Below are 26,444 nucleotides of genomic sequence, written 5' to 3'. Positions count from 1 at the left end.
TATCGGCGCTTCACAAAACCCCACGTAGTAAGTGTCTAAGTAAAATATTAGTAAGATGTTATAAACTTCGAATGATTTTTACTCTTCTTTTAACATAACCAATGAATTAAGAAAAGGAAAAATAGCAGCGCGATGGAATCCAAATTCATGATATTTGTTAACTTCATTGAACATAATCATGTCGTTAAAAAAATTGAATGACAAAATATAATGTAAAATTGTTTGTTGACAAAATATCTTATCTTTTTGACGGACAATTTTAATTTTGAGGAGTGAATTTTAAGAAACCAAAGTTGAAATGAACCACTCCTTTACAGCACACAACTGAACAGATAAAGCAAAAAGGATTATTAAAATACATTTTTAGAAGAAGCCGGAGCAATCTGGGTGAAAGCAACGTTCAAGGCGGTGTTCATGAATCATGATAGTAACATCTAAAGCTAACAAACAATCAAATTTGAACCGTTAAAACCAAACCGGTTCACCAGAACCATATACACGTAACACGATCATATATCATACAACAAATTCACCATTCAATTCAATGCAAATTCACTTTCATCATCATCATCATCATCATGGCGGTTACAACCCTAACAACCTCTTTTCTTCCCGCCAAACCCTTCCCTTCCCGCCAATTCCGTCTCTACAAACGCCGCCGACTCAAAATCAAAGCCTCATTCCCCGTTCCTCCACCGTCACCGTTTGAAAATCTCTTCAACACGCTAATCTCTCAATGCTCTTCCGTTAATTCAATCGATTTCATTGCTCCGTCTCTCGGTTTTGCTTCCGGTTCTGCTCTTTTCTTCTCCCGATTCAAATCCTCTCAAAACTCCGACGTCGGTGAGTGGATCCTCTTCGCTTCTCCGACACCGTTTAACCGTTTTGTTCTTCTTCGGTGTCCGTCCATTTCGTTTAAGGATAATGAGAGGTTGATTAAGGATGAAAAGCATTACGGGAGGATTCGTGTGAATAAGAGAGAGAAGGATTTGGAAGAGGAATTGAAGTATCAGAGAGTTTGTTTGAGTGCAAGTGATGGTGGTGTGGTTTCGTTGGATTGGCCTGTTGAATTGGACTTGGAAGAGGAACGTGGTTTGGATTCTACACTACTGATTGTGCCTGGTACTCCTCAAGGGAGTATGGATGATAATATTAGGGTTTTTGTGATTGATGCTCTTAAGAGAGGGTTTTTCCCCGTTGTTATGAATCCTAGAGGATGTGCCTCCTCACCTATCACCACTCCTAGGTATTACTATTACTTTTCATTCTCTTTCTATATTTTTGAAATTATTTAGCTTTTATTAATTTTAGGATATAGTGTTCAGAAAGTAGCTATGAAGCACGAACACGGCACATACACTGGCAAGCCGACACTGATAATAATTGGAGAAAATGACATAATTCATTGTAATCACATGCGTTGTTGTCAGACAATGACACATGTGAGATACCCGACACGCATTCAATCAAAAGTGTCCCGTGTTACAGAACATAGTATTTGTAGTCAATTTTCCTGCTGATTGGTATTGGTATGCTATAGTGTATCAATGTGATCATGTATCTATTCGAAATGCTAGTTCTTTTGGGAATCTGTGTAGTGGAAAACGAAGTTACTGATAGTATCTTGTTTGACACTGTATAGTAAATTTAGTTCGTAGTTGTAGTTTAGTAGTTTTGGTGTGGATGATAGACATAGGAAATTTTACCTTTTGGGTTAGGATGATGATGGGTTAGGGTCGTAATCATCATGGACAGGGGAATGACTTCCTTTTGATATTACATTTTCATCCAATACAACCAACCAAAGGATTATGAGAACTGAGAAGTGTCAGCAACACATGTGACAATCTTTCCAACACTTTTTCTGGTATTGGTTGAAACTCATGTAAGACTTGCAACTTTGAGAATAGGTTGACCATGTTGGAAATGAAACCCGTATGAGTTAGTGGAATCCAGATGAATTTCAACCAACAGTAGAGTGTTGGAACGAGACTGTCAGATGATGTGCTTCTATAGGGCCGGGATGTTGGTCATTTCTTATAATACACTGGGACTTGGGAGTGCTTTTTTCTCTCTCATTAGGGACTTGTGGCGAAGATAAGACAATGGTAGCTTTATTTTCTGTAGGTTATTTACAGCTGCTGACAGCGATGATATCTGCACAGCTATAACTTATATCAACAAAGCAAGGCCGTGGACTACCTTGATGGGTGTTGGTTGGGGATACGGTGCAAACATGCTGACAAAATACCTGGCTGAGGTTGGGGAAAGAACACCACTAACAGCTGCTACATGTATAGACAATCCTTTTGATTTAGATGAAGCAACAAGAACCTTTCCTTATCACCATGTTACTGATCAGAAACTCACTCGCGGACTTATAAATATTCTACAAACGAATAAGGTAAGTTAACTGCTTTCAATTATCCAGTAACACCAGTGGTTATGACTTAGCTAAAATCTCCCAACTTCTGCAGGCATTATTCCAAGGCAAAGCAAAAGGTTTTGATGTGGGAAAAGCTCTGCTGGCAAAATCAGTACGTGATTTTGAAGAAGCAATATCCATGGTATCGTATGGCTTTGTGGATATAGAAGACTTTTATACAAAAGCCAGCACAAGAAATATGATCAAGGATATTAAAATTCCTGTTCTGTTTATACAGGTAATTATGCATTACTTCGTGCCTTTATCTCATATAAATCCCTCTTGATCTAGTGCATCCTTTGCATTTTGCTAAATATTAATTTATTAAGTGTTCTATTGCTTTGGTGGTTCTGATTATCCACGACATACTAAATAACCCTTTGCAATTGTGTTTCAATGCTTTGTAACTTGTAAGAATGTGGAATAATCACAACTTTCTGGTGCTTGCACAAAAATAGACGACATATTTAGAGACAATATCTGTCGACACCTATGCAGTCAATGCCAGATAGCGTAGTGGACGGCTCCCAAGATGCTATAGCGGTGAAGCGGGTAGCGGTGAGACTACTACTCCAAAGTTTAGGGGAGAGAAAAACAAGGGAGAAGAAGAGATCTGGTTGCGCACAGAACAGAGAAGCAGAGATTATTGAGCAAACCCCTTTTGTAAACCAAACAAATGGAACAAGGCTACACATCTTCAACATTTTATTGATTCTCCAATTTCAACTTGCTTATCCTCCAAGTGGCCTTTCAAAAATTGTAGGAAATAAAATATTAAAGACCATGTATGAACAATCATTGTGTTCATCTAATTACGTGCACTGTTCAAGACCATAATCCGATGCCATTTGAATTTGTTTCTGGGCAAGAAGGGAGTACTTTTCAGTTTTCATGATTAAAACAAACGAGTGTGAAAATGATCAAATGGAAATAGAACAAATGGAAGTGCAATTGAGTAGAAGGTGGTGACAGGATTTTATTTTCCGTTCAATATTTAGATTGACATCAGGGTTTAGGACATATCTTTATCTCCAGGCTAAGGTACATAGATCTTAGGCTGATTTCGAGATGACTATACAGAGGTTTCCGGCTATTACAAGATAAACCAAAACAGTATGCACAAGATAATTGTGAGCATTGTGAGTTATATACAGTAACAGCCTTGCTCCCTCATCCGTTCTCTTCACGGGTGGGTTTGACAATACTTTTTTTTTTTTTTTTTAAGTTGGATTTAACAATACTTACGAACAACAAAAAATCAACGAGTCTTAGTTTATGACGTGTTTTAGCTCATCTATAACAGGAAGAGGTTCTATATATGCCTTCATGGGTTTATCATTTTTTTTTAATATTAAAAGTGGTATTTTTTGAATTATTGTTTATTTGTTCATTATTAATAGTTTAATACAGATATATGAATATATATTTATGCAAATGCATAAAACGTCAAAAGTCTTACTGTCGGTAATTTTTATCAGAGTGATAATGGGATGGTTCCAGCATTCTCAGTTCCACGGAATCTGATTGCAGAAAATCCATTCACAAGTCTGCTCCTATGTTCTTGTCTATCATCAAGTGTTATGGATACTGACACATCTGCTTTATCATGGTGCCAGCTTGTAACAGTCGAGGTAGCTATCTCTATCTAGTCATGGATGAATACGTTCTCTTATTTATCTAACATTCGTCAAGTTGGGATTTCTTGTTTGGAAATTCTTTGACTAGGTAAAGACCATATTATTTGATTTACAGCTTCTGAAAATTAGACTTGACTGGAAGATAGACCAGCAAACCAGCTGGAGGTTAGGGTATACAACCAGTTAAGTCAACAGAACCTGTCAGGTTAAGAAGAAACTGAAAATTCTATGCGTTTTAGTGACCTGATAATTTGGCACCACACATTTCAGTACAAGAAATGTTTAATATTGGTGATTTTGAGCTCATGATCATCAGCTTGCATGGGATAGGGAAGTGCCTCCAAAAGTGGCAAACTTGCTTGTCACTAGGATTAACTTGCTACATATTTTTATAACGACTGTAGCATAAACTGTTTTGTTCGTATATTTAAACCCTTCTGTAGAGATAAGAGATATAATTACATCATATGTGGAATCTGAAACAACTAATGTATGATGCAATGTGTGAATTATTCCCATCCCACCCCTCAATTAATACTAAAAAGTTCCCTTTAATCGGTCCTCACACATTCTGCTGCATCATACAATCTTAATTTTAGGGTAAATTATCCCCAGCTCACCCCTCAATTGATACTAAAACCAGAATGTGTGAATCAACCCCCTTTAATCAACTTTAATTTTAGGGTACAAACATCCTCACTTGATTCAAAAGATTGTTTCCGCAAGTGTTTGTATGATAGAATTGGTAGTTCACTTCAGAATTATAATTCAATTCCAATAATATCTTGAATGGAATTGATTATTGTTGACTGTATTTTTTTATTTTTTTTCCTTTTACTTTTTGATATGTATACATATGCATACAAAATTAGATCATAAGTACAACAGGTTCAAGTTGGCATAGAGCACAAGTTAAAACCCCAACCCTAAATTCACTAATCAGGGGATATCCTCGTCTAGAGCCTACTTTTGGTTAATGTAGCCTTGCAGGTCACCTCAGAAGACACAGTTCATCCTATCCTTCATGTACTGCCATTCTTTCCTGTCAGATTTTTTTTTGACAACCTTCTAACAAACATCACCAACGTTCAGATCCCTAGCAGCTGGTTCATCCCCTGCCAAATTTGCATCCCAAACCATTAAGATATGACTCACGTGCACTTTTTCATGGTATGTTTTTCTTTTCCCCAAGCATCTCCTCCGTGTGTAATGCCCCCACCAGCCATTTATACAGCCTCTGTTTTAGCACCTGGTTCAGCTCTTCCGATTGAGTCTAACCCGGTAAGTTTCACCCCGTACCGGGGTTTCTCGCATCAGCTCTACTATCTGTAACCTTCTTCCACTATATGTGTTGTAATTTGTAACTAAATCTCTTCTTCATTTCTGCCTTGGCATCCAAGTATAGACAAACTTAAGTACACTGTTCCTTACCTTTCCCGTCTGCAACTCTTGGTTTGTGAGTCTTGTCATATTGGAAAACCTGTTGGGTGTCTTTTCCAAGTAATGTCAATAAGCAAACTATGGCTCCTTTAGATATCGCTCCTTCAAATGTTGGAGATGCTAGTCATGTTCTTCTGTTTTGGGGTACATAATGCAGATATTGTGTCATAATCTTTGACGATATCTCAATGTGTACTTGGATATTATTAATGGAGGGTCATTTTGAATTTATTTTTCCTTTTGTAAAATTGTGAGGATTGAGTATATTTTACATGTGCAATTTTGGTATGCATATGCAGTGGCTCGCAGCAGTGGAGCTAGGACTCTTAAAGGGCCGTCATCCTCTTCTCACAGATATCGATCTTACAATAATTCCCTCTAAAGGATTGACTCTTGTGGAGGATGCAAGGACAGATAAGAATCCAAAAGTAGGAAAATTGTTGGAACTTGCTCGGTCAGATGCATATAATGGATACTCTATTGACCCTTCTGAAGATTTGCTTGAAGGAAGTAAGAATGATGCTGGCCTCCACTTTGGGCCCCAACAAGATGTACAACAGAACTTTGAGCAGGGAGATATGAGTTTGCAGGTAAAAGACGGTCCATTACAGCAGACTAGCTCCTCTGGTAGAGCTTTGGTTGGAGAGGAGGATGCTGCATCAGTGGATAGTGAACATGGTCATGTTATGCAGACAGCCCAAGTAGTAACCAATATGCTTGATGTTACCATGCCTGGTACTCTAACAGAAGAACAGAAGAAAAAGGTATAGCATAAAGTTTTTGATTATCCAGGTGTCATTTCTGTGTTTGGAGGTTGTTTTCCGTTCTGTCTCACATATGTAAAAAATTTCCCTGCTATTAGAACAGGACAGGGAGAACTTACAAATTTGGCATTCATGAGAGGAGATCTATCTGGGGCATGTGGGGATGTCAATGGGGCGGAGCGTATCCTCCCCGTCCCCTTTCCGGTTCCCCACCTCTGAAGTTTTTCACCCTGTCCCCGCCGAGACTCGATAGGTCAATAAAAATAAGTTACTAAAATTCAATAAATTTGGAAATATAGGTTTTATAAATTCAATAAAATTACTACAATACTACATCTGTCCATATATGTAAGACCCTATTGTAAAATTGTATTGTACCTTTTTATAAGACTCTCTTCAAACAAAATGAATTAATTACTTTTTCACAAAAATACAAAATAATTGAATGAAGAGAATTAAAAGACAAAATTTCTCTATAGGATAAATTTTTTGGAAAGAGATTCTACATTATTAAAAAATTATATGCAAAAAGTTTTTTTTTTTTTTGACAAAAATTATGTCAAAAGTTGCTGTCTTCATTTGTTTTTTATTCAATGGGGTCTTACTTACATATAAGGACAGAGGTAGTATATACATCCACATATGTTTATAAGGGTTTTGTTGTAATTTTATAAGGAATATAGCATACTCCCTGTGGGGGATCCTATCCCCTTTAGGGAGTTTTTTCCCTGTCCTCTCCGCCTGCAGAGCCCCAAACAAAGTAGTCTCCGTGGAGATTCCTGTGTACGGGTTGAAATTGACATCCGAGGTATAGTGGTGAGGGAGGGTATATGGGCAGGGATGGATCAAGAAATCTATCAAACAGGGGGTTGAAAAAAAATTATAAAAGGTTTTATATAGAATAAAATTACAACAATTATTTTTAAGAAAATGACAAATAGTTTTTTTTGTTACCATGCTATTAGCATGAAGTTTCCACCACCGTTTAGTGTTGACTAATCTCCTTCCGGGAAATTATGTGGCACACAAGGCGGGTTCTCCTCTTGAAACTGACAAAAATAAATATTTTTGTTGGGGCAAACTTAGGGTTAATTAAGCCCTATAAATATCCAGAATTTTGTTTTTATTCCCTACAAAAACAATCACACATTTTAGTCTTTGAAAATATTTCCGCCTGCACTCCAAGTCCATGTAAAATTTTCCGTCAGCATTTTTTGTCCTTGCAAAATTTTCCGTCAAGTCTTTAAAAATGATAAAGAAAAATGTTACTGTGCTAAAAAGTGCAATTTTTTTTGTTGGGACTAAAGAAAAATTCTGGATATTTAGAGACCATTTACTTAATTAACCCTGAAAACAATTCCTTTATTTATTTTTTTGTCCCATTTAGGTCCTTTATCCATCAAAACATGCACATATTAGTCCTTTTTACTATTTTTTATTAAAAAAAAATAATTTTATTAATAACTTTATTTTTTAAAATAGTTTTTACTAAAAGAAATACAAAAATTCATGAACCATATGAACATCTTCATCATCCTCATGCTCATCTTCATCATATTCTTCTTAAATCAAAAAAATGTCCAAACAAATACATATCTTAGTTCCTTAAATATCTTTACTTTCATCTTTTTCTAAACTTTAAATTCAAAATTCCAAAATCTCAATAAAGATAAATTTACAAAACCCAGAAAATTTAATGATGTCTTCAATGGATCCAAATCCTTGAATGTCTCAACAAGAAAACCCTTTTGTTCCTCCGTGACTGCAAAGATTGGATAAAAAATGACAGAGAAATTGTTTCCAGCGTTTGGGGAGGTCCATGAGCAAGCAAATCGAATCATGTAATGCTTCACTCATTAATTACACACTTTGCAGCCTCACACCTGCTCTCCATCTTGCTGTTTCTTCCTTTTACTTTTGCATTTTTTATTAAGAGTTTTTTTCTTCCTCTAAAATAAAACATTGTACTAAATTAAAGTGGAATCGTATTTTTTATACAAAAAATTGGAATTGTGTTGGTATTGGGTTAAAGTTTTGCATTTGCTTGGCTTTAGACTGGATTCCATATGAGTCTTCCTATGCCCAATCTCTTTTCTGGGTTTGATAAATTTTGGGTTTATTGAAATTTGGGGATTTTGAATTTTTAGTTTATAAGAAGATGCACGCAAAGATATTCATGCAATTTAGATGTGTATTTGGGTGGACATTTTTATTTTATTTAATGAAGATGATGTAAATGAGCATGAAGATCTTCATAAGGTTCATGAATTTCTTTAAGTAAAAAATATTTTAAAAAATAAACTTATTAATAAAAAAAAAATTTTAATAAAAAATGGTAAAAAAGGACTAATATTTTGATAGATAAAGGATCTAAATGGGACAAAAAAAGATAAAGGACTGATGTGTTACAATTAAATAAGATAAAGGACCTCTAGTGTAATTTTGCCTATATAATAAAATAGTAATTTTATGATATATCAAACCAAAAAATCTATATTAACAATATATAAATGTTCGCATTATTTTTTGAACATATTTATGAGCGTTATTACTAGAGAGTATCTGTGGATGAGATGGAGGGGTCCAACCCCCCCCCCCCCCCCCCCCCCACACACACACACACACACACACACACAAGCCCCTGGGTATGAGCGGCGAAGCTATGAACAAATGTTGTTTTATTTGAATATATATCTATATTTTATATTTAGCCACTCCAATAATATATATTTAACTACCCCAAATAAGTTTATCTGTCAAAAATTAGTAGAAACAAAGAAAGTCAGAAAATTATTACTTGTTTGATGGATTCAGTTCTTCTTACTTTTGACACTTTCGGTCTCTTTAGCAACTACTGCATGTGTGAATGTGCTACATGTACATTCTCAATTACTGGACTTTTGTGAGAAGAATCTGTCTTATATATCCTCATTTTTGGCACAGGGTCACTTGATTCTATGTACTTACTTTTATTATCATGTCAAGTTTGTATTGGTTTATCTGAATTCTTGGTTGGTGTTAAAATCTTGCAATTGCAGTGACACTTGAAACAAATTTCCAGGTATTAGCTGCTGTAGGTCGTGGAGAGACACTCATGAATGCTTTGGAAGATGCTGTTCCAGAAGATGTTCGTGGAAAGTTAAAAGATGCTGTTGCTGGAATTTTGCAAGCACGAGGCTCTGACTTGAAGTTCGATAGAATTCTTAACACTGCTCAGTCTCCTAATTCGTCACCAGGGCAAAAGAACCAAGAAAAATCACCAGGAGCATCAAGTGCAGAAGTTAGTGAAAACCAGTCCTCTTCAAATCAGATGAAAAATACTAGTAGTTCTATAGATGGCTCTGATAACGTTCCAAGTGGCATGAGTGAGCCTGCAGAAGGAACAAAAACAGAAGTTATTCGTGTAGATGAACATTCTACAAGTTCAGCTCAATCTCAAGAATCAAACAATGGCGTTGGTTCTTCTAGGAAGGAAACTGGTGAGTCTAGAGACAACAGTGATACAAATGAGGATTTAAAAGGAAAAATTGTTCTTGATATGGATCATAGCAAGAAGGAATTGGAAACGGGTTCTAAATCATATACTCCCGACCGTCCTGATGGAGCAGGTGGCTCTGAAGCAGAAGCTGTTGCTGAACACAAAAGCCAAAAGGGTGGAATAGCTAAAACAGACGAAGAGGAAACTGATATTCCGAAGGTTGACCAGAAAAGTGAAGATTTCTCTAGTGATCAAAGTAAAACAGCGTCAACTGATGCAAAAGAAGAACCTACTTCTCCTATATCCTCTGAGAACCAGACAGTGGAAAGGGAGGGTAATGTTGATGAGAATAAAGATGACAAGAATATGCAGCAAGTTTCACCACAAACTAACTCTTCCAATTCAGATTCTGCTGCCCCTGGCATCAGCGTTTCTCAAGCATTTGAAGCCTTGACAGGGATGGATGATTCAACTCAAATAGCTGTTAATAGTGTTTTTGGTGTGATAGAAAATATGTTGTCTCAGCTTGAGAAGAGCTCAGACAATGAAGATGAAGTCAAGGATGGAAAATCTGTTGAACACAAGTTAGAAGAACAACAAAAAAGTAATACCCAAAGCAATGATTCCAACACATCGGGCAAGTTAGAAGAACAACAAAAAAGTAATACCCAAAGCAATGATTCCAACACATCTGGCAAGTTAGAAGAGCAACAAAAAAGTAATGAAGCTGAAGTCAAGGATGAACAAACTGTTGAACACAAGTTAGAAGAACAACAAAAAGGTCAAAGCAATGATTCCAACACATCTGGCAAGTTAGAAGAGCAACAAAAAAGTAATGAAGCTAAAGTCAAGGATGAAAAAACTGTTGAACACAAGTTAGAAGAACAACAAAAAGGTAATAGCCAAAGCAATGATCCCAACACATCTGGCAATCCTTCTCTAGATGATCACCATGACGGCATATCCTTGAGGAATGATTCTTGCGATACCGAAGAACAACTAAAAAGCCTCAGCACCATTAATGGAAGCAGTGTATGTGATTCTCAAAATTATAACTCTGATGATCACCCAGTTAAGAAGCCAAGTAATACAAACAGTCAACTAATTGTCGAAAGATCTCTCGATGATGAATGGGATGGACACAGACAGGTAAGTAGCATGCCAGAGTTTATAGTTGCAGGTTCATATGGACACGGGAACTCTCCGTACAAAAAGTACCTCCATAAACATCTTGTTTCGGAGATTCCCACCAAATCACTTGATTTAGACACAACAACTGCATTATTTCTTGATTATTTCCCACAAGGTCAATGGAAACTCTATGAACAACCACAAAAAATGGAAAGTTCTTCTGCTGATACTGAAATTTATAAAGAGGTTGGGAGCAAGATGAAGGACCGCGCATCTGCAAAATCTTTTGATGAAGAAGAGTGTATTGAACCACCATATGTGATATTAGATACTGAAAAGCAACAAGGGCCGGTTAAAGAGTTCAACACAACAGACACTGAGAACAGAATGATTCATACTGATGATGACAGGTCGGAAAAGTCTATCCAATTTGTGAAAAACAAAGTACTAGATTCTTTGAAGATGGAAGTTGGTCGCAAGCTGAATGCTGCGGAAGTGATAGAAATGAAACCAAAACTTACCGAAGATCTGGAACATGTAGCAAATGCCGTTTCACTGGCTGTTGTAACTAGCAAGGGGCAACAACTACTATATTTTGAAAGTCAAGGTCGTGATTTTGAGGGTGCTGTAGGAAAATTTGGCTCTCTTGACGGGGAGTATATCATTAGAGCAATTTCATCCTCTGTTCAGCAAACTAGCTGCCTAAGAAAAGTCATTCCAGTTGGTGTTATTGTTGGATCCATCTTAGCTTCCTTGAGGAAATATTTTAATATAGCTCCACGTCAAGAAAATGGCCATGGAAAATCTCTGGCTCTTGGTGATGGGAGGAAACCTGGTGAAAAGAACTATGTCATTGTTGATGCAACAGAGGCAGATCAAGTACCAGATGAGAAAACCAGTTTCGACCATCCCATCAAGAGTGAGTTTGTAGAAAGTGAATTGGAAGATTCAAGCAAAAATACTGTCATGGTTGGTGCTGTTACAGCTGCTATCGGGGCTTCTGCGTTACTCATGCAACAGCAGGTACGGTTTCAGTCTCTTCACATGCTTTCAGTGCTCTCGACAGTTAACACCTCTGGTGTAGATATGGATCAAGTGTTGTATTTTATCACTTGGTTACTTAACCGCTTTCCAGATATAGATTTGGTACCGAGGCTTGTCAGACTGTTCATTCAAAAAAATTGATTTAAAAATGACCTGACCTGAGTACCAATTATTAAAAGTTGAAAGAATCAACTTGATAATAGACTGACTTAAGTTGTGTAAAAGAGAAGCGAGAACAGAAAGTGGTCAAACAGATGGGAGAAATGTCAATTTGCAACTTCAAAATTTAACTAGCAATTACTAGTAAAGAAAAGAGTGTGTTTTTTTTTACTTAAATTGCTCTGTTCTAGGATTCACAAGGAGGAAATGTAAATCACAAAAATCAGCCAGAAGGGCTTGAGGAAGAAGTTTCCGATAATCAGAATAACATAATCACAAGCCTTGCTGAGAAAGCCATGTCGGTTGCTGGTCCAGTTGTACCTACCAAAGAAGATGGAGGAGTGGATCAAGATAGGTCAGACACATATATTACCACTATACAAGCACTCCACTGTTCTTTTTCTGTCTTAATAATTTGACACAGCTTCTCTTTCTGATCAGACTGGTTGCAATGCTAGCTGATTTAGGACAGAGAGGTGGCTTGTTGAGGCTAGTTGGGAAATTTGCTTTGCTATGGGGTGGTATCCGCGGTGCAATGAGTTTGACCGACAAGCTTATCTCATTCTTCCATTTTTCTGAGCGTCCGTTGTTTCAGAGGTAACTTGAACTGATGAATGTTCATTCCATTCTCTGTTTTCCTGCACTGCTGCTGCTTTCCAATTTGGAAATAACTATCAGAAAATAGAAATTGTGTTAATTTAGATTCAGTTTATCACAATTGATTCACTTGCTAATTTTGTTTGACTTATTGTTGAGAGCCAACAATGTGTCTGAAAATTTGTTTAGAAGTGGGAGGCATCTCTCATTAAAAAATTTAGTTTGGTGTAATTAATCGTTTTGATCTTATTAAAAAAATGTATTCTCAAAAGTTCCCTTCATGAGAACTTGTTCAGTGAGAATGGAAGAGTCATTAGAAAATAAAATTTATATAATTGAGGGGTATTTTAGAATAGTCATCAGTGTGATTAAATAGTAAATAGCCTGTCGCTGGAACTCTGCCAGGTCTGTATGTGACATCACAAAATGAAGGTCTGAATTTATTACTCTACTCTAGATATTCCTGGGTAAACATTGAATGATGGTTTTCCCATATAGGACACATGGTTGCAGATGTATATCTTCCCTAGGTATTTATATCTGGTGTGTGAATTGCATCTTCTGAAACTGCACTGTTTTTTCTTGTCTAGGATCTTCGGGTTTGCTGGCATGATCCTTGTTTTATGGTCTCCAGTTGCTATTCCGTTGCTTCCTACAATTGTTCAGGGTTGGACAACAAACACTCCTTCCAAAATAGCTGAGGCTGCCTGCATTATTGGCCTGTACATTGCTATAATGATACTTGTTATGATATGGGGGAAAAGAATCCGTGGATATGAAAATGCATTTGAGCAGTATGGGTTGGACTTAACTTCAAAAAGGGTAAAAAAATTATACACATTATGCATAACGTATTTGACCGAGTGATATACCACATATCAGGAACGGTGCAAAAAAGTATTATGTATTTGGTATAACTATAGTCTGGACTTACCTGGTTCAATATGCATGAGATGAATTTATTTGTTGTTTATGTTTAGGGATGGGTGATGGGAGCTTCGGGAAAATATGAAATCCTTATTGAGTATATTATTCTCCTGCAATACTTGTCTTGATTCATGAAAGATAAGCTAATTTTGGATCCTTGTTGCAGTTAATTGAATTTTTGAAAAGCTTGATTGGTGGAGTCATGTTCATTTTTTCAATCCATGTTGTGAATGCATTTCTTGGTTGTGCAAGTTTCTCTTGGCCTCATATTCCACCTTCTTTAGATGTCATGGCTTGGCTAAAACTCTGTGGACAAATGGGTCTGCTAATTGTACAAGGAACTGTAATGGCAAGTGCCATTTCGTTTGTGGAAGAATTGCTTTTCAGGTCATGGTTGCCCCAGGAAATTGAAGCTGATCTTGGATATCATCGTGGAATCATAATTTCAGGGCTGGCATTTTCTTTCTTGCAGAGGTTTGTCTTCTTTCTAGAATTATGTTTTGCCTGTGCTATTCATGCGTGTATTATCCATGCTTTACACTTTGGTTTTAAAGGACAATTAACTGCCTTTTTTTGTTCTTCCTTCCCCAAGAAATGTTGTTAAAATATCTCATTTTTTTGTTTTTCGTCTGTCTTTCTTTCCTTTTGTCCTTGTAGTTTGTTTGTTCCATTGGAAAATTAAGGAGAGAAAAGAAGTGTTTGAAAAGTAAATTAAGGATAGAAGTGTTTGAAAGAGTGAGATATATAGAATGGAAATTTAGTAACAAATAAAATTATTTTCTTGCATTGGCACACAGTGAAGGTTGATCGAGTTGGTAAGGATTCAGCTCATATAAGGGTCTTGCTGGTGAGTGATATTATGAAAGTATATTTTTTAGTGCTTTTTGAGCTTTGGGGCTTTCCCTGACCCTTAGTGAATTCTATAGACTCAACTTACCTAAATTTCTATATATATGTTTTTCAAAAAGAGTTAGAAATGCACTTAGGGAGCATGATTTTTCTCCCTGCTCTCATATTACTAATCCCTAGGGGTGAAAATATGTTAGATATTTGGTTGAAGCCTAAGCTTGTGTTACTCACATTTAGGGAGCTCAAACACTCCCCAAAACATGCAAGAGGTATCATTCACAAGATTTTTTTAAGCCTGATGGACCATCTTGAAGTTTATGCTTGTTTGCCTATTTAAAGGCCTAGGCCGGTTAGCCTGTACAAAACCCTTATTAGTAAGAATTAAATCTTTTTGTAGGCTTTCATATCAAAAGTCTTAGAAATGGGCCCACACCAAATAAACCAGACAAGCTTGGACCTTGTGTTTGGGGAACAACCCTAGTTCATTTAAAGCAAAGCTTGACAGTTTCCACTACTACAATAATCCCTCCTATTCGATTTGATTATAAAAGGTTCCTAACACTTTTAGAAAACCAATTTGTGCTAGTTAGCACAGAAAGGATGTATGCCAAAGCACATCTTATGAACCACACTAGCCTGCACCTCAATTCATATTTAATGCTATTCACTTTCTTTACTTAATTCACAAAACTTAAAAAAAGAAAGCCATCAACAATGTGTTATCCCTGTGAAGTTCTCTTTACTTAATTCACAAAACTTAAAAAAAGAAAGCCATCAACAATGTGTTATCCCTGTGAAGTTCTGTAGTTCAATATTATCTCTTCAGCTATGTTGCAAGCACCATCCCTCTAACAATGTTCTTGGAAGATAGGACAGGTCTTAGATATCTTCTGCTCAAAACTTGAGTGTACCCTTTTGCCTTTTTCTCAAATTTGGAAGATGAGTCTTTCACAACACTTAAGTGATCCCTTTGCCATTTTCAGTGATCTCAATGTCTTTGCTTCATTGACTCACTCATGACTCAACTCATATTCTGTTACTAGTGCCTTGGTCTGCAAGTCACAGCTCTATTAATGCCAGATCAGAATAACAGAAAGGAAAGTAGACAAACACTAAGCATACCTAACCAAGGAAATAAACCAGAACTCCTTTATCTTCTTAGAATTTTATACATGCCTTGCAGTCTAATGTTGGGTATGTCCTTTCAACAAAATGTGCTGAAAGGTTTTCTGATTTCTGAGTTTAATGTTGGATATGTCCTTTTAACCAAATATTTTCATTTTCATTTTCTTTTTCTTTAGGCTTGTGTTTGTATTTACCAGACATGATTGTAATGCTCTATATTAATGGACATGAGTTTTTTTTCCATTTTAAAATTTTTCTTTCTTTTTCTGGGGTTTTCAGGTCGCTACAATCAATACCGGGACTTTTGCTTTTATCTTTGTCTTTGTCAGGTGCCCGGCAGAGAAACGGAGGTAGCCTCTCTATCCCTATCGGGCTACGTGCGGGGATGTTGGCGTCCACTTTTATCCTGCAAAAGGGTGGTTTTTTAACATATAATTATAAAGGAAACATTCCTCTTTGGATGATTGGGTCTCATCCATTTCAACCATTTAGTGGTTTAGTTGGTTTGGTATTTTCTCTATCATTAGCAATCATTCTCTACCCCAGACCGACTTCACAAAAAATTGAATCTAAGGAATGAGTGAAATAATCATCAGTGAAGGGCATTACAGTTATGAATTTAGTAATGCAGCCCTGTTATATGCCGAAGTTGGAAGTAGTTTGTACTTTGGTGGACCGTTTTGATTCTACTATACACAGTACAAACTTTTCTTGTAGTTATTTGGGGAGTTAAGAATGGGAGTGACAGTAGTTGAGGCATACAAAGAAAGAGGAATCTTCGGAAAATTAAAGGCTTCAGTTCTCTCGAGTATCATGCAAAATGCTTATGTAGAGAGGTAGGCACCAATCGTATCATGGGCTTTAGATTGAAGGTAATTCAAGGTTCTTTTTGTAAGTAGAAGGGTACAGGTTTGTATAGAATTGTATATTTTGTTTTTATACCTTACTAGTTTATTAGCCAATCAAAGTGTACAGTAGGATTTCTGTAAGTTTCACCAGTTCTGTCATTATTTATCGGAACGTGATAAACTGGAATTTTGATCCTCTCAAATACTTGAGAGGTCCATTTGGAGACAGAAAAAGAGAGAGAAAAATGTGAATGATGTATTTAATTTTTAATCACTAAATCATTTACTCTTATTCTCTCTTCAAATGGACCCCTCAAGTTTTTCAGAGTGGAGACGATCCAAACTTAACAAAATAGTGAGGAGTTAGTTAGTGTATACTGTATAGGATCCTAGGTGGGTATTCATTTTTCTGTTTACTCCTTTACTTTTATATTTTCTCTGCCATTTTTATAGGTACGTACATAATGTAATGTTGTATTGTAACATAAAATAACGAGTGAATCCAATATTTTCCAAAGCAATTAGGTATTCTAGCTCAAGGAACAACTAGGAAGTGGAGGCGAAGTTTTCCATATGCACTTGCCTGTGGGAACTCTTTCCTGGAAGGACATATATGTGGTCATTTATTGTAAAACCCAAACCCAAAGGCTTTCTTTTATGTAGTTTCAAGGCTTTTTTCACAGAAATGTTGTTTCAGGCTGTTGTTTAGTTTTTTTTCCCGCAGAAAATGTTGGTATTCCTATACACATCGTTATGGAATTTGTATTTCTTGTTCCTTTTTCTTTGGCATAAACACAAACCAACCTTGCAGCATGACAGGCGGATGAAATATATGAGCAGTATTTCAGAACTCCTAGTATATTGTTTATTGTTTATTATTGTAAATTGAAGTTTTGGTGTATTTAACGTGTTTGGTTGAGCAATAAGCAACTGCCTGCCACCATAAATCTTGAGTTCTTGCACCGTAATTTTAGAAGCTTCGGTCAATGTATAAAAACAAAACACACAATTCTATACAAACATGTAAAAGAAAAGGGGAATGGTATAGGGCAAACTGCAAAAGAGAGCAAGGTATACATGTGTAAGTAGTTATTACATGGTTAGCTAATTAATCAGTTATATAATAAGTTTTAATTAACTGGCTAGTAGGTTCTGGTGTGTCTGGTTCATTTGGAAGGAGGGGAGATAAGAGATTTAATGGAGCTGGGGAGGGGGAATAAGAGCTATTTTAGTTACATATATGTTTGATTTAAAAGGAGGGGAGGGATTTTAGTTACATATATGTTTGGTTCAAAAGTTAAGGGGATAGATTTTGAAATAATTTCCAAGTCTCATGATGCATATATACCTGTGAGGTTAAAAGAAGTTTTGACACCTATTTCTTTACAAATTTCTACCAATTTTACCGGGACAAATAAACAATAGCACCAAAAAAAAAAAATGGCACATCAAAATATAGCTCTTCAACGCAAATCATATCAAACTAATAAAATGACGGTGATTTTGATGAATCATCTAACCTAATAAAATGAATCTAGAAAAATAACAACGTAAATGTATTCCTGTGATGTATAAATAAGAATGACATTGCTATAAGATTTGTAAGAAAATCAAATGATAGAAGATTGACAATATAAATGACCACATATGTGTCTATGACTCTGCATGTGCATTACAAAAATTGTTTTTCTCCATATCCTTGCTAGATTCCAATTCATTTGCAGTTGCTTTCTCCAAAAGAGAGTGGAATCCAAAACCTTCTATAACCTCATCACTTGCTTGTTCCCCTCAATCAAGTTAACATCTCAATCAAGCTTGCTGTTTCTTTGTTATTATAACTCATTTCCTTTGGTGTTTCTCCCACGCAAATCCTGGCGGCAATACGATGCGAGAAACCCTGGTTGACCGAGTTAAAGTAAATGTAAATATTGAGAATCTTATAACTCATCCATTAATAGGTTCTCATAGTTTAGTAGATTCTCATTTCTCATTACCTGTATGAATGTGTGAGTTACTGTTGATGTTGAATCTAAAGATTTAAAAATAAATAAAATGATGAATGTGAAGGCTATATAGGTTATTATTAACTTTTCTAAAATGTGATATTCATGAAAGTATACATGTGTATGCCGGCCACAACAACAAAAAATATTGACATTAAGTTTAAGATGTATGCATGCATGCGAGCGTGTGTGCGTGCATCTACGTATGAATGTGTATGTATATTTGGGGTCCTTTTAGGACTCAATTCCAGAAGGATGCTTTTCTATATTCTTAAATTGGTTATCTTTCAATCCTTGTTCGTCCATTTGATATTTCTTTTATATGCTACGCTTCAAAACTAGGGTTGAAAATGAGAGTGGGAAGAAACTTGTAAATAAGTTTGAGTCAAGGCGGAAATGATAGAGTTGAGACGAAGTCGTGTACTATAAAACTATATACCTAAATAGCACTCGCCGCCCAACAAAATCATGCTTAGTGTGATTCTTTCCCCCCATAGTATTTTGAATAGAATCATAAAGTTTGAATGGGTAAAATGAGATCAGATAAAAGGTTACATCATTTACATTTTTTTAGTTTCGTAGCGGCCTTTTATCTTCTTTAAAATGTTACATCATTATCCTTTTGACGACTCCATTTCAAAAACGATGAAGTATCCAAATCCAACTCTACACATTGTTTTCTTAATAATTTTTATTAAGAGGCAAAGCCTCTATGTGATTGGTCTAAAAGATGCATCGTCTTTTCTTTGATATTAAATGAGTGTAGAAATTTTTTATGAATGAAATCATCGTGATTTGAAATCCAAATTGCATACAAAAGAGACAAATCGGATTATATCTTCCGAAAATTACTTTTGATGAAAGTATTTTGGATATTTTGAGAGGCATCATGTAAGCAAATGATGGAGCCCGTGGAACAATTCTCATTTTTTAACGGTGTCTGCTCTGTGGATAACTATGAAACATTTCTAACTTGAGACGTTCGTATAAAATTGTATAGTAAGTAATAATGGAAGAAAAAAAAAGTATACCCTATGGCATGTTTATTGGCTCAGGTGACTGTGCCCTGTGTAGTTGGAATCACGAGCAAACCTAGAAAGAAATGCAAGTGCATCGACAATGGATAATGTAGACACCTATTTTGGATATTTAAATGGGTATCACGTGTAAACATCACTCATTTATAATATTTTAACAGTAGTATCTAATAAGAATTGATCAATCCTTTCAACCCAGCATCTTACACAAATTTATTAAATGAGACCAACTAATCAACTATCAATAATTTTATATCATTACAAATCAATTTTTTACTCCCTCTGTTCCTTTATAATTGTCACTTTTACATACAAAATTTGTTTCCAATTAACTCTCGTTTTCAAAGTCCAATGTATCATTAAATGTGGCTTTATCTATATTACCCTTATATATTTATTGCTGAGAGAGAAATATATGGAATGAACTATTAAATTATTAAGGTTATTACAGTAAAAAGATAAATTGTTGTATCAAAAGTAGAAAAAGTATTTATTATTTTGGTTTGTGTAAAAAGTCAAAATGTGACGATTAAAAAGGAACAGAGGAAGTAATATTAAAAAGGTGTGAGTCCCATTTAAGAATGAGATCTTAAGAACGACCCCGAGTCTTATAAGACTCTAAAAAATTCTTCTCAATGGAGATACTTAATAGATACCGAATCTTAAAAGATTAAGACGTTCTCATCAGATTCTATAAAAAAAAAAAAAAACTTTCTCAAGCTTTTTTCTCTTGGTTTTATCCTTAGGAAATGGATATTTCTTGTTCATGAGCTCAGTATATTACGAGGAAAATATAAGATTAGTTAGAATCAATGCTCAAAGGGCCCCACTTTTAGGTGTTAGCTAGCTAGTCAAGGGTTTCAATGAGACAAAACACAGCATGGGTGGAATCCTAAGTCACTGCTAGCTGAGGACCAAGTTACTAATATAATTTGTCATCAAAATCTAAGTTAATATATGTCACCGAATATGGTAAATATTCATATTACTTTTGTTGGTTACATGCAAGTTAATATACGTATAATTTCCTACATGCAATTTTTTTTTCCTTCCAGAATTATATCCACCCACCGTATGTTTATGATGATATGAAGGAAACAAGCAAAAAAGGATGTTACTTTTTGTCAGGGAGGCATTATTTGGCTTTTCTTTCGTTGTACCTATAACCGTTGGCTTTATTAATTGAATACCTTAAAAGGGACATACCCTTCAAATTAGAGGACCCCTCCCCACAAAAAAAAAAAAAAAAAAAACCTCCTGAGTGCAGAATTTTTTGTTGTTTTGTTACAAACACAAAACGTAGCATTTATGACCCAACAACACTTTAGGCCGAATGAAAATGACTTGCATTGCCCATTATACGCTCGTGAGTAAGTTATACTTCCCCAACTATGAAATTTGACAATGACAATTGCATCCAAATTATAACGTCAATTATTGCATTTTTCTTATTGATAGATAATAACAAGATGAAATTGATGGGTATCCTTTGCTTTATACTACTATAGATATGACTATGATTTTTTGTTATAGTTGCAAGTATATTATTCAAAAGTAAAGTATATATATGAAGACAAAAGGTGATCATAGAAAGAAAAAAAACATAAAGAGAAAAGGTAGAACTAGAATTTGATAAAATAAAGTTGGAGGAGAATATGGACAATAAAAAGGCATGGCTTAAAATTGAATTGATGGGGGCAAAACACCCACCATTCAAGCTTCCCAGTTACATTTCAAATCATGCAAAAGAAAAAGACATTGACAATTTTTTTTTTTGAGAGGACATTGACAATTTTTTTTATCCAAAGCTTAAATTAACAAAATCAAAATCATTGACATTTTTATTTATAAAACTCAAAACAAGATTCCAAATAAGAGAACAAAGCCGGTTTCTCCATTTCTTCATTTAACTCTTCAAAGCCTCAGATTTTACTCAACAGCTAGGGGCACAGACTCAGCCTGAGGTACACAAAAATGTAACAAAATGCATTGATTAGTAACTTGATAGAAAAATATTTATATTAGTTTTCGAGTCTAACTCAATCTTATAAAATATACGTCTAATATAAAACTTACCAATTTGCGGTACTTGAGAGCATAGAACATCTCAAGATAGCGGCGGCTCTCAAGACGGTCGAGGTTAGACACATGCTTCCAGAAGCCATAGACACCAGTGAGTGTAAGAAGCCTCTGAGAGTATATTGTCCATGTGTACCTGGAAGCAAAGCATAAAAAATAAAACAAGTTAATCACAATTCACACAACCTAAGCAAAGAAAACTATGTAACATGGTTATAGTAGCTTACTTCTCTTCAATACGTTGGAGACCACCTTGAGAGATCTTGTCCCAGTGAGATGGATCAACCTTGACCTTCTCAAAGAATTCAACGAGGAGATCAGCAGCACGGTCGCCATGGTAAGGATCAATGTGGAATCCAGATTTGCCATGGACAATGATCTCAGCAGGGCCACCATTAAGAGTTGCAAATGTTGGTAATCCAGTAGCCATGGCCTCAACAACTGTCAAACCGAAAGCTTCATACACAGCAGGTTGCACGAAAGCTCCCTTGGTGTCACAAATCACACGGTACAGCTCTCCGTTTCTGACACGGTTCATCTGAGAGGAAATCCATCTGAATTGGCCATTCAACTTGTAGGTCTCGATTAGGCCATACATCTTCTTCATCTCAGCTATCTCTTCCAAGTCCTTTGACTCCTTCCTCCTGTCTCCGGCAACAACAACAAGGTTCACCAACTCACGAAGCTTGGCATTCTTGCCGTACCACTCAACAAGTCCTGTAATGTTCTTCACACGGTCCAACCTTGCCATGGTGAAGATAATTGGCTTGTTGCGGTCCTTCAGCACACATCTGTTACAGTTGAATCACATTCGTTTAGATAATGTTTCATGCGACAATGACAACAACAATAACATTAAAGGAAATAAAGAAGAAAATGAGAGGAAGAGAAACTCACATGTGCTCTTCATTCTCAACTGAGCTGTAAAGAAGCTCTTCGATTTCAGGGTAGAAGGATGTCAATCGGCGGCTAGTTTCGGTGTAAGGGAAGTAAATGGTCTGATCAGCTCCTGGAGATACAATGTTGAACTTTGGATCAAAGACATCAATACCGTGCACGACACGGTAGAGTCCTGGAAGAGTAAAGGCAGTGTGACTCTCATACTGTCCAACCTTGTCCTTGCTGTACAAGAAAATACAACAATTTTAATGAGTCTGTTAATCAAAGAAATGAAAATTACGAAAAAAGGAACAGACTTTGTGAACAATGAATGAAGGGATATCACACCTTCCAGCAATCTCTTGGAAGGTACTAGTGATGATGAAATCTGTGTGGTTCATTGCGAAAAGATCAGCGGTAAATTGGCAGGAGAAGTGATACTTCTCTTCGAATTTTTTCCAGTAAATGTCGGATTCGGGGTACTTAGTCTTCTCGAGTGCATGAGCAATGGTACACTGTTACAATGGATGAAGGGAAAACATTAGACCAAAAGGATAGTCAACAAAATGTTACAACTTTGAACTAGTATAAGTGTTCATGTAGACAAACCTGAGTGACACCTAATTTATGTGCCAACAAAGAGGCAACAATGTTTCCATCACTGTAGTTTCCAACAATCAGATCTGGTTTGCCTTGCAACTCTTTGGCAAGCTCATGAGCAACATCCTAATGACAAGATACATATAATTGGACTGAATGTTAGACTACAAATAAAAATAAACATCAAAATGTTTGGAAAGTGATTATGGATAAAAATAACACCTCAGTGTAAGTTTCTAGATATGGCCAGACTTCAAATCGTGAGATCCACTTGCGGACAATTCCCTTCGTATCTCTGAAGGGAACTCGAAGAATGTGGCAATGCTCAGTTCCGTAGACCTTCTCAAGTCGTTGGCCACAAGTCGTTCCGACTGCATCGGGGAGAAGACGGGTGATCTGTATTTAACAAGAACATACATCCACAAGTACCAACCAATTAGAGAATTATCCATACACAATATACAAGTAAGCTACATTCATAGAATTTTTTGCTTATTTTTGAAACCGAGAGAGTACAATATTATGACTTACAATGAGAATGCGAGGGATGATATCCAAGCCTTGTTTCTTAATGCGACTGAGCATCTCGCTCTCCAAGGCACGAACTTGATCCAAGATGTAAACAACCTATATTGAAGATCAAGTAAAGCATGTGAGTTAAACTTGATAGGTATAATAGTATGAGATTCTCATAGACAAACAAAACATTTCATGTTAAACTAACCTGGCCTCCAGTATCAGGGTATCCCAAGACATCATCTTGAGCAAAGTAACCATGAGGAGAAAGGATGACAACATTAAAGACCATGGGGATTCTATCAAGGAAAGTCTCAAGGGTGCAAGGGTCGGGAGCCTCGAGAAGATCCAAGAGAAGTTGGATGGACTCGAGGACGCGCTCTGCGGTGTCTCCCCAACCTCTCTCCAAACCAATCTCCTGGAACCTGTGTTCAAATTCTGAGTATGGTGTTTCAGGATCAATTGTGCTTAGATACTCTTCAGCTTTCCTCAGAACATGTTGAAGAGAATCAGGGTTTTGAATTCTGTCATTCAACATCAATGTCTGCATATGTAAAAAAAACACATTTCGGTGAAATCAAAGCAGACACACAAGATCACTACTAAATAAAAATATACTAATAGAACATGTTTCATTCAACAATGAGTTTGGCAAAATCATGGTGGTACCCTGATTTTGTTGAAGTTACTTGGTGTAATTTTTGCCAAAATCTTGACGACGCACCATGATTCTGCCAAACTCATAGTCAATTCAAACATGCAAATACAACATAGTGAATTTGTTCTCAAAGGAGGTCTAAAGTTGATAATTAACAATGCCAATCACTACTAATTTGAATCTGAATGATAAACAAGCAAGCAATTCTCACTACCATGAAAAAAAATCAAGAGCAAGAAATAGATAGATACCTTTCCCTTGTAGCTGTGAAGTCTGAGAAATTCCAAAAGTGGATGTAAACTCTCCTTGTCATGGAAGAGTTTAGCAGAAAGGTGGCGATTAAGGAATTGCACACCATTTCCAATTGACTTGTTGAGAGTAGGACGAGGGAAAGATGCAGTAAATGGTTCAAAGTCCAACTCAAGCACAAAGTTTCCATTAGCACTGTAATAAAAGTGAGACAGAATCAGAACCATTCATAATTTGGGTAAAAATATAACCAAAACACAAGTAATTTTACTGATTAATTACCTTCCATCAACAAGTTCTTCCTTGAATTTGAGAAACTCAGCAGGTTGCAAATTTTCAACAACAAGAGCATGCACATTTACTCTCAGATACTCCCAAATACCTGGCCTTGGACGAACAGCAAGTGCAACCCATGGTGGCAAAACTATTGCTTCCTAAAAAAATCATGAAAAAATCAACAAAGCATATGAATTTATATATAATACACACACATAATGATCAAAATAAATTACCTGTGTGGATCTCAAAACTTCACCAAATGCACCATCAGTCAACTTCTGTCTACTATCTTCAGGAATTTCCTCAAACTCAGCAATCACTTGATGGTGTTGCAAAATTCCCTTTCCCTTTGCTTCAAGCCTTTAAAAAACATCAAACATTCAACAAATTGAGCTCAAATAATAATAATAATAATAATAAAACTTTATTACCTTGAAAGAAGGGCCAAAATTTCATTCCTATTAGCAGTTAAGGTTTCATCAAGCCTCTCCTTGAGGCTATGAACACGAGTCAAACGTTCGGTAGCCATTGAAAATCTTCAACTGCAACAACAAAAATAATTCATCATCACTTTAAGTAACAGATCAACATCATAGTACAAAAATTAATCAATTAAACAAACATTTAAAAAAACTGAATTGGTTTATGAATTTTCAACAAAGACCTACGACCCACCATGACCAACCACCTGTCAAATAAAATATTAATACCAAATCTTCCACTTTTTTCAACTAAGATTTCAACCATAAACAGTGCATGAGAATAATAATTTCCTTTTAGAATTTTAACATTACTAAACCTCATAAGTTAGTGTTTGTTTATCCATAAAATTAAAAACAAAATTTATTTAAGAAACGAACAAAGAAAGAATCTCTTTGTTCTATGCCAGGCTGTATAAAGTTTTGTTTTTGTTTTTGTTTTTTATTTAATCAAGGCCGTGCATGTTGTGTCATGAAGTTTCTTGAACAAGTATCTTGAATAATAACGACAGAACCTTGTTCTTCAAAGTGAAACCGTGTATAGTGTCACAAGAACAGAACATGAATAAAATTCAACAAAAACAGAACTATACTAAAAAAAAAAACTCAGCACTATTTTTTCATGCAGAGGAAAACATGTGTGACTCATATCATGAGATCAGAATCATGGTATAGTGTTTGATCTTATGATCACAAAAGAAAGAACATGCAGAGGTGGTGGAATAGTGACGTGGCAGTGGTGATGGAGAAACAGGGGAAAAACAGAGTAACAAAGAAAGAAAAATAATAAAGAAAGAATAGAATAGAATACCTATGAAAAGAAAACAGAGTGAACGCAAAAAAGAGGGGGGGGTGTAAAGAGAAGGGATGAATGAATGGAAAATAAGGTGGTGGCTAACTCAATTTATAGACAAGAAAGGAGATACATAATGGGAATTTCACATGCTGATGTGGCACTTATATTAATTAATTAGTTAAAGGAAAAAAGATTGACCAATGAAATTTATTTATTTTGTTTTATTTTATTTTATTTTAGTTTAAGACGTTCACCAAAGGTCAAAAATCTTTACCTATCTTTTTCTTACTTCCCAATCTTTTGTTTTTTTTTTTTTTGACAAGTCTTATCTTATTCCTCAAGCCTAAAGTTAAATAAATGCATAGCGAATATAAGAAGTATATTCTTTTTTAAATGTTGCTTTATCTTTTTTGACAAAATTCTAAATGTTGCTTAAAAATTGAAA

General features: G+C 35.8%; 2 protein-coding genes across 7 annotated transcripts; one reads left to right on the top strand and one right to left on the bottom strand.

The window, feature by feature from the left end:
* The first annotated feature begins 324 nt into the window (after positions 1–324).
* LOC11443754 (uncharacterized) lies at positions 325–17,274 on the top strand. 6 transcript variants are annotated; one of them, XM_013602931.3, is made up of 12 exons: positions 325–1,246; positions 2,128–2,404; positions 2,478–2,663; positions 3,904–4,056; positions 5,802–6,266; positions 9,328–11,898; positions 12,270–12,433; positions 12,520–12,675; positions 13,266–13,497; positions 13,769–14,076; positions 14,400–14,449; positions 15,856–15,985. In XM_013602931.3, exons 1-11 carry the CDS (start codon positions 579–581, stop codon positions 14,407–14,409), a joined length of 5,190 nt encoding a protein of 1,729 aa, XP_013458385.1. In that variant the 5' UTR covers positions 325–578; the 3' UTR covers positions 14,410–14,449; positions 15,856–15,985. The 6 variants fall into 6 exon arrangements, with proteins under 6 accessions (XP_013458385.1, XP_039689249.1, XP_024636747.1 ...); XM_039833315.1 differs by lacking the exon at positions 14,400–14,449 and having other exon boundaries at positions 326–1,246; positions 9,328–10,376; positions 10,548–11,898; positions 15,856–17,274; XM_024780979.2 differs by lacking the exon at positions 14,400–14,449 and having other exon boundaries at positions 326–1,246; positions 9,328–10,376; positions 10,434–11,898; positions 15,856–17,274.
* Positions 17,275–21,081: 3,807 nt separating this feature from the next.
* Positions 21,082–26,116, bottom strand: LOC11446733 (sucrose synthase). Its single transcript, XM_003609901.4, has 14 exons — positions 26,015–26,116; positions 25,156–25,266; positions 24,958–25,084; positions 24,728–24,879; positions 24,448–24,640; positions 23,747–24,082; positions 23,554–23,649; positions 23,245–23,418; positions 23,032–23,148; positions 22,771–22,937; positions 22,441–22,665; positions 21,771–22,334; positions 21,541–21,679; positions 21,082–21,423 (listed from the first exon to the last, which is right to left on the bottom strand). The coding sequence occupies exons 2-14, from the start codon at positions 25,251–25,253 to the stop codon at positions 21,394–21,396; spliced, it is 2,418 nt and encodes an 805-aa protein (XP_003609949.1). The 5' UTR covers positions 25,254–25,266; positions 26,015–26,116; the 3' UTR covers positions 21,082–21,393.
* Positions 26,117–26,444: the final 328 nt, after the last annotated feature.

Source organism: Medicago truncatula, chromosome 4 (genome assembly GCF_003473485.1).
Source record: "Medicago truncatula cultivar Jemalong A17 chromosome 4, MtrunA17r5.0-ANR, whole genome shotgun sequence".
Taxonomy (NCBI): domain Eukaryota; kingdom Viridiplantae; phylum Streptophyta; class Magnoliopsida; order Fabales; family Fabaceae; genus Medicago; species Medicago truncatula.
The sequence above is the reverse complement of the archived record's forward strand: the minus strand, read 5'-3'. Positions and strand labels throughout refer to the sequence as shown.